An 8,982-nucleotide genomic window follows, 5' to 3' on the forward strand; every position below is an offset into this window, starting at 1 on the left:
AGCTCTCAAGATGTTGTTCCTTCCTAGGCAAGGAAAGATGTCTGAGTCTCTGTCAGGAACATGGGCCTGGTTTCACTTAAGAACCGCTGGTTGGGTAACACATGTTCTGTTAGAGTCATGAATGTGCCTTTGTTAAATACTTTCCTCTGTTGCAAAACGAGTCCACGGACAACGACGAGCTTGAGAAAGCCCTACCATCTGATTCTCAGCTCCTTCTGAGTCACTGTGTCTCGCCACCGCTGCGCTGTGTAAATGTTCCACACAAGACTGAGGGAGATTTGGAGATAAGGAATTATGTAATTAAGCAGTCTCTCATATAAGAGAAAGTTTGTTTTAAAGAACTAGTTTAGACCAGATCAAAATTCTGATTATTTCATACAACTATGTCAGGAAGAATCTTACTCTACTGTACAAGAACTGTGGTTAGGTACTTAACTTACAATGTGTGTCCATTTAATGGTACTTTGTACTTCACAATTATGCACAGAGATATGTGAAATTTGTTCTTTTTGATTGGATGGGTGTAGAAGCCTGTTGCCTATTTAACAAAGACTGTATGTTGATAATACAACACATGATTAGTATTTAAAGCAGCAGTTACCAAATTTTTTTTGAATTGTGACTCTTTTTAAAATCAAGATCTGACTGAGGTGCAGAATTTAATTCAAGTGGTATAACAGAAGTATTGCATTAACTGTCCAGGAATTACGGGCTTTTTTTGTTTTGTTTTGGGGGGTTTGCATCGTTTTCCATTTTCAGAGGCTCAAAAGTTATTGAACAATTGCCTGACATTTGGATTTATGGCCAGTTAGTGCCTTAAGTTAAATTAAACTGCCATAGTAAATTTGACAATTTTCAATATGAGGTCTAAGAAATGTCAATGAAAGTAAAGGTGGCCATTATTAGGCTGAAAATAAACCCGTCAGAGTGACAACAAAAACTTTAGGAGGGGACAAATCCACAGAAAACACCTGAGTGGATGATCACAGATTTTTTTCATTGGCCCTTTCCTTGTGTTTCGTGTGTTACAGCATCATTGTACTATTTGCTGTGTTTTCTTAAGTTCGAGTGCATTTGACCTTTCAGGGCTGCTGTAAAAAAAAAACACAAAGAAACCCTTCACAGCATCTATCAAGATGCAGAGGACTCTAAAGTATCTAGGCGTACCATTGCCAGAGTCTACAATCAAGAGACACCTCAATGAATGTAAATTCAGAGGGTTTACAGCATAATACTCACCACTAGTTACACTCAATAACAGAAAGGCTAGATTAGACAGAAAACATCTAAAATAACCTAAAACAGATTAAATAGAAATGATCTTCTACCAGAATGATGGGAAGAGAAAAGAGGAAAGGAGCTCAGCTCATGACTTAAAGCATACCGCATCATGCTTCAAACACGGTGCAGGCGTGGGAATGTATAGCTGCCAATGCCAGCTAGCGTTTACTGATGATATGACTGCTGATGAAAGTAGCAGGGCTATACTCTCGTGACCCAGAGCATATGCAAAAGCAACCCAGGAGGTTATCGAGGCAAAGAAATGGGATATCCGTCAAAGGTCAAGTCAGTCACGTGATCCCAACCCAATAAAGCAGCTTTTCATTTATTGAAGACAAAACTGAAAGCAGAGAGATTCACAGACAAGCAGCAGCTGCCGGCGTCTGCAATAAAGGCCTAACAGTGGGTGTTAAGGTTGTCACTGACTTCACAGGATTTAAAACAAGTATTAAAAATAATCCTTTTAATTATTTAATATTATTAAATATTATCTTAGTCTGTCCAGTTACTAAAAAAACGAGGGCTTTGTGAAAACCCTTGAATTACAGTCTGCACTTCGGTCAGATCTTGATTGTTTGATTGAAAATCCCCCGTTATGGTGTACAGAGGTATATTTAATAAACATCCGGCTTTGACCTAACTGCCTAATTTGGAATAAAAAAAAAGTGGAGCTGTGTGTAGTGAAAGACACATTTAACTCTAAATTTATCTTACTATAAATAAATAAAAATCTCTAATTCCTACTGATCAGCTACAGTTTTCATTTTCCAAGAATGAGTTTTTTTCATCAAAATAATTGCAGTTGTTAATAAAATAGATTTTAAATTAAGCATTTTTTTATTTTTATCTAAATGTTTAAATCTATCTTGGGATTATTATTTTTTTATTTATTTATTTTAGATTTTGCTAGTCATATTTTTCCTTCAAGCAAATAATCAGATAAACTCCAGAGGCAGTAGTTCCTGGTGCTGATGCTTGATCTGACAGGTGCTGTTCAGTAGGACAGGAGGAAATATTAAAACCCAAATCCAGGAAATCTTAACTACAACCATCTTATTTCAGTCGCTAAAAATGTTTTTGTTTATTTTGTAAGCCAGTTGGCCTCTGGTCAAGTTTCAGTTACAATGGTCATCAGTAATGAATATAAAAGGGCACGGGTGTGTATTGAGTTTTTGATATTTGAGTGTGGTTTTAAATGCATTAAGTTGTGAAATCTGTAAGATCGATCGGCTTCTTGTGCTTTTATTGCTGTAAAGTGATACCTGCATTACTTTCTTTGGTTGTGGGATACAGTGCTGAAGAATACACACTCTCTCATTTAGATTTTTGTAGAGAAAAAGGTGAAAAAGCCTCAGATTGCTCAACTGAGCCCCTGAGACTACTGAGGGGCTTTTTCTACTCTCTAACGTGGCCCACATCTCCACCTAGTGGATACTTGGGAAGTTGCCCACTTGAGGTAGTTCAAACATCCACTTATTTAAACTCAGCGATGAGGAGCAGAGTTGCTCATGTTTTTATTTTCAGTCCTGATATTCATTTCAAAGAACATGCAAGCCACTTCCTGGTGATCTAACACATCCTTCTAACTAGGAAGCTTTCTAAACCAGATGGATCTCTTTTTCGTCTTTTTCTCATGTGGTTTTGGTGAACCCAGCAGGATGACCAGAGGGAGTTTGATTACAGGCTCTCTTGACAGAGGGACATCAAGGGTAACCTGTACAAATAAAATAAAGATACTTTGATTACTTACATTCTTTTTAAGTTGTGTCTGATTTTGCCTTTAATCAAAATCTACTTCTTCTGTAGACTAGATTGTATAATGCACTCTGTGTCTCCACCACAGGACCAGTGTTTACTGAAAGCACTGGCTTAAATCTGTTTGAGCGGATGGCATGGAACAGGTTGGACTGCAATGTGACGCTTTATGTGGTCTCATCAGTGTGTGGACAAGCCATGAGGAAATCTCCCCTTTCCTCCCTCTCACACTTCCTGTCCCCAGTATGCAGCCACTGTGCGGTGCTGTTATCGCTGTGCAAATGTATCCCAAAAAACCTCAGATCTCATTTGACTTATTGTCTCAATGTTACACTGTTTCATCTTAAAATACGGTATTATTCTGTAATGTAACCTGGTGTAAGGCCATATCATTATACTATGTCTTTAAACACAGTCTGTACCTTGAGTCGGTACTCCAGCTTCATCATGCAGCAGTTGAAGAAGGTAGGAGGGAGCTGCGGAGGGATACTAAGAACTTTGGTGGTGGTCTGACTGGTTTCAGCCGGAACAGGCTCTCCTGTCCCAAACAGGATGTCATTTGTGTGCACTTTCCTCTTTGACTGAGCAACAAAGGTCTGCTTCTCACACAGGTAGAATTTGGGTATTACTGCATGTGCTGAATCATTGAGCACTTCCACAGAGACTCCCATTGCCTCACCTGTGTATGTTTTTAAAAAAAACACATTATTTATGTCTCAGTTAACAAAATTTAGGAAAATATAGTCTGTGAGACATCAGTTTACCTTGCTTTAATCCCATTTTTTCTGAGGTAACATTCATAGTTACCTTTCCAGAGCCATAAAATGAAATCCTAGTTGCGTGTTGTTGCTCCTAGTACAATAATAATAATTTTTTAAAAAAAGGCAATGAAGTCATCACACATTTAGGAGAGCTGAAGTTAAGATCAGTCCAAAAAAAAAAAGTTGTTTTTTTTTTTTGTCTTTTACCTGAAGTCCAATGATAATCATTTCTGATTTGGAGGCAAAGGGGAACTCAGACTTGGTCCGAAAAGGAAACTCAGTCTTGGTTTTGTGTACAAGCCAAATCGACTGAGTAAGCTGTGCTCGCAAACTGTATATGATCCTGCCCCATTTCCCTTCATAAGATGAAGGCATGTCTCTGAAAGAACACAGAGGGAAATGATTTCATTCAAACATATGGAAAGAAAGTGTTTACATAATATAGATTTATTATTAGAGATCATGTTAGAGGGGAACACATACACATCTGGAATTACAAAGTTGAATGAATACACATTCCTCCCAGGGCTGATGGTTACTGAACCTTATAAAAAGAAACACTTTATGTTACCTGTATGTTCGTCAGTATTTATAACAGCAATTATATATCTATCAGCTCAGAAACTTTACTGGGACAATACTAACCATCTCCCTTTTTATCTTGAAGAATAATGTGCTCAAAATAAAAGTATTTCTTCTTGTTGCTGTGGGCCACAATATCCTCTCCTTCTTTTTCATGCCAAGTTACCTTAGCCTTCCCTTTGGCTTTGACCGAAAAACACTGCACTTTGATTTCCTTGCTGGTCACCACTATCACATTTCCAGAGAGGATGTCCCCGGGGGAGAAGGTGCCTTGTTCGTTCACCTTGTTGAATTCCACAAAGAGATGCTTGACGGTCATTAGAAGGATATATCAAACAGTCTTCTTATGGAGTGAAAGTGAGAGAATCCTCGTTTGGTTGAAATTAAATCCCAACAATTTACTGCAAGCAGGTTTGACTTGATCCGCTGAGATGGAGTCTTTCCTTGATGAATAAGGATGCCAGTAAGGCAGGCGTACTCAGTGGAGCAGTGGACCTTCTTCTGAAGCTGTATCTGCGTCACACAGTATCATGTGATCAAGCCTGCAGGTGTTGCTTTCACAAAGGTAACTCTAGCCTCTACCTGTGTCACTGGTAATGGTATCGTATTGTATTACTTAATGATCAAGCTAAGTGATGAAAAATTGGTGTAGAAAATTCAAACAACAGATTTTTGAGGGCAACATGATGTCACTTTTGTGTTGATTTTTATCAGATGACTGTTTTTTTAATGTTCTAATATGACGTTAAAGGTGAAAGATTTTGAATGTGTTTGAATACTCAGTCACAATAAAATTAATTTAACCTTATCCTAACCATAAAAGGTACATAAGATGGAAACTTTGTTTTGAATTAAGTGTTAAGAGTGAAAGTCTGAAAACAGAGACCAATCCAACTTGTTCAGTGTGTCATACTGCATTTGATATACAGTGTTTAAGCAATAAAACTTAAAAAATTAATAATTAAAGGTTTTAGCACAACTTTGTGTGAATCAGTTTAGTTAAAAAGTGCTGAAATACACTAAATCATTCACCTGACAGTCAAAGTGCAGAACTGAAATTCACACAGAAGAACTTGAAAACTAGCTCAACATCTTGAAAATGTACATAAGAAAAACTGTCTAATGACAAAAGAAACTAGCACACATCTGAATAAATATTGAATGCTCATATTCTTTAAATCACAGGAAGACTTGGAATATCTATTTTAAATGTCTAAACTCAAGAATCTCAAATGAAAAAGCTGAATATTTTCAGTGTGTATGTGTGTGTGTGTGTGTGTATCAGCGAGTGAGTGACATACAGAGAAAGAGCCAAACTGACATCAAATGACCAGGTAAAAGAGTTTTAAATCTTTAAGTGTTTTGTGGGTTTTATTTTAATACTAACTGCGTTTTAGTGGGGAGATAATCTACACAGACTAAACACAGAGACAGTAGATTACATTAGATCAGTTGAAATGTGGGAGAATTCTCCACAGACAGGTAAATGGTTTCACTTCTAATCATACATAATTTTCCAAGACTGTAACTCTGGTCAAAATACTTTTTGAACCATGTGGGTCCCGAGGACTCCCTCAAATAGTGGGGTCTTTCCTGCTGTTGAAACAAGCTCCTCACTGAAAATACAATATATCTTTATGGGTCTGTTAGAAAGTACTCCCTACACTTTGATCCACACAGTTCAAAAAGTTAACATCTCAATACCATCATCATCGAGAGTGGTAGTGGGGTACGTCGCATGTGCTCCATAGGGAGGTGGAAGATCTCCACAATGGGGTGGTGTTTGCTGGGGTGTAGTTCCCCAGGCTGGATTTTCTGGGTTCCTAAAAGTGTCAAATCCAATGCCAGCAGAAGCATGTGGTTGTTTCACAACCGCAGGCATGATAACTATAGGAAGTTTGAGCTTTGGATCAATGGAACATTTGATTTTCAGTTGGACCTGTGGAAACAAAATAACACACAAACAGTATTGTTTAGCTTTGTTTGTTTGTTTCAGTGAATGTAGATGTTGATTTGCATGATTAGGAAGTATTTATATCAGCAGGGCTTTGTTGTTGCCCTGTTTTGTCACTAGAGGGCTCTCGTGCTTTAATCCAAGCTTCTCACTCTTTGTTTTTTCCCCATTAGTGTTTGCACTTGCCTCTTAATGAGTGCTTTTCTTCCTTTAAATGGAAGTACTTTAGTTCCTTTGAGTACTTACATCCTTTGTTGTATTTCCTTTTGTGAACGTTAAAAAGACGATAAAAAGAAGAAAACCAGTTTTCCAAAAAAATGATTTGTTACAGTTACCTGTGACAGAAAAGAGGCGCCACTAACCAACTAACAGCCCAAATAAAACAACCAAAATAAAACAAAGACAAGCCATCCAAGCTTCCTACCATTAGTTATATTACTTAAACAGTACTCAAGTACACAAACAAAAGGACAGCTCTACAAGTTGTTTACCTTCAGCATGTACTCCAGGTTGATGATGTGGCTGTTCAAGATGGAGGGGGGTAGGTCTCTAGGGATGGTGATCACCTTGGTCACAGTTTTTCTGCCAGAAGATGCTTCAACAGCCTCGGCCTTATCCTTAAGGATGTCGTGTGTGTAAACTGTCCTCTGGCCCTGGGCGAAGAAACTGTGTTTCTGATACAGTATGAATTTGGGCTTCACTGTGCGACTCGAGTTGTTGTTGATTTCAACTGTGACCACGAGAGCTTCGCCTGTAAAGTACAGAAAGTTATCCTGTATAAATCACTGCCAAGCACAGAAAGACATTTCCTGACACCTACATAATATCTCTCTACAGGAGCTATAAGTTCCTTTCAATAATCAAAGGATCAGTTCCACAGAAACACCCCTCACTAAATCATGCACACTGGTTTCCTGTTTACAAGCACTTTAAGTAGCTGGGAGCTGGGATGAAATAAAGCAGTATTTTTAAATGATGGGAAGTATCATTTAAAAATACTGCTTTGTATGAGGAGTGAAAGCGCTTTACTCAACCAAACTTATAGTCACTTTCCAAAAAATAAAAATAAGGGAGAGGGCAGAAATACTGAAAGGCAGTAAGCCAAGTAAAGATAATTACCTTGGATGTATCCCATCCGAGTGGTATGGACATCTACTGAAACCTTTCCAGAGCCCAAAACAGATTTATCCTTACAAGTATACTGAGGTTCCTAAAAAGCAGACGCCCACATTATAAATGTGCTTTAAGGTAATGATCTCGTCTGCCTGAACACTATCAATTATGAAATTAAATGGTTGTTGTTGTTTTTTTAGGATTAATGATTTCTTACCAGAAGTCCAGGAATACCCATGTCTGCCTTGGACACAAAAGTGAAGTGGGCCTTGGTTTTTCTTGTAATTGATTGTGTCAGCTCTGCTTCCACCTTATGAACAATTTTGCCATGGGCTCCTTTATAGGTTGATGGCAGTATTCTGTAAAATACAATACAAAAACATTCAAATGACCCATGAAGAAGCAGAATGTAAATCTAAACATCAGATGAGGAAAAGAAGAGGTACCCATCAGGAATCCTGAACAAAAAAGGATACACATGTCTTCCTTTTTCAATTACTTCAGTGCCTGGAAAAGAAGTAGGTGTTGTTTTGAACAGTCTGTTAAACAAGGAACAATGTATCACATGTCAGCAACTGTGTTAATTCAATACATCACCATCGTGTCTTGATTCTCTCAAGATATCTTGTTGGATGTCATAATATGTCTCAGTAGCCCGGTAATCGCGGTAATCACCCTCTCCATAATTCTCAGTCCAGTATACGTTCGCTCTTCCTTGTCCACTAAAAATCAGCGATTGGATTTTGGTTTCACCAGACACCTCCACAATAATTCTTCCATTAATGACATCTCCATTCGTGAAGGTGTTTTTGCTGTTGATGGCATCGTATTCGATTGAGAATCTTGTAATGGTCATTTTCAGATGGCAAAAAGTGGGATAAAAAAAAATCTGTTGCAAAAAGTAAAATGAAATGTATTTTCTTTCGAGGAACAGAGCATTCCTTCTTGGACCATTTTAGGTTAGCACAGCATAGATCTGGGCTGTTAGCTGATCTCGAGACTGATCTCCAGTGTGACAATGGGTGTTAAGTTACTGACTGGAAACAGTCTTGACTATAGGCAATACAATCCAGTCATATTGTATTGTGTGAAAGCAATGTGATGCAGTATAATTACTAAGGGAATATTTTTGAGGGCAACATAGAACTACTTTAGGCACCTTTTTTATCAAATCAAGATTTTTAATGGACATACTGGTGAAAGCTTTTAATTGTGTCTAAATACTAAAAAAGTCAAAAATCTACTTTAAGCAACTCTTTCAAATAACAAAAAACAGCAAACATCCCTTAACCTTCATCTGACCATAAGAAGGGAATAGTATCCGACCCTTGCTTTGGATTAAGTGCTATAACGACTGTAAGTGTTACAGTATAGCTGCCTGGCAGACAGGATGTGATGAGTGTAGAAATAATAACCAAAATAAAACAGGAAGAGAGGCACAGCTAAACGGGGAAGCAAGATTATATTAATCCGGCAGAGCTTCAACAGCATTCTGAGGGAGACTGGGGATACAGTGGCTTGCAAAAGTATTCGGCC

General features: G+C 38.0%; 2 protein-coding genes across 2 annotated transcripts; both read right to left on the minus strand.

The window, feature by feature from the left end:
- Positions 1 to 2,863: 2,863 nt before the first annotated feature.
- LOC118453735 (arrestin domain-containing protein 3-like) lies at positions 2,864 to 4,698 on the minus strand. Its single transcript, XM_035904927.1, has 6 exons — positions 4,443 to 4,698; positions 4,281 to 4,341; positions 4,005 to 4,176; positions 3,801 to 3,888; positions 3,459 to 3,715; positions 2,864 to 2,995 (listed from the first exon to the last, which is right to left on the minus strand). The coding sequence occupies exons 1-6, from the start codon at positions 4,696 to 4,698 to the stop codon at positions 2,864 to 2,866; spliced, it is 966 nt and encodes a 321-aa protein (XP_035760820.1).
- Positions 4,699 to 6,060: 1,362 nt separating this feature from the next.
- Positions 6,061 to 8,302, minus strand: LOC102793423 (arrestin domain-containing protein 3-like). Its single transcript, XM_035904929.2, has 6 exons — positions 8,044 to 8,302; positions 7,893 to 7,953; positions 7,664 to 7,805; positions 7,453 to 7,543; positions 6,825 to 7,084; positions 6,061 to 6,318 (listed from the first exon to the last, which is right to left on the minus strand). Exons 1-6 carry the CDS (start codon positions 8,300 to 8,302, stop codon positions 6,061 to 6,063), a joined length of 1,071 nt encoding a protein of 356 aa, XP_035760822.2.
- Positions 8,303 to 8,982: the final 680 nt, after the last annotated feature.

The sequence above is a fragment of the Neolamprologus brichardi genome, chromosome 12, assembly GCF_056152115.1.
Source record: "Neolamprologus brichardi isolate AB-2024 chromosome 12, ASM5615211v1, whole genome shotgun sequence".
NCBI lineage: Eukaryota > Metazoa > Chordata > Actinopteri > Cichliformes > Cichlidae > Neolamprologus > Neolamprologus brichardi.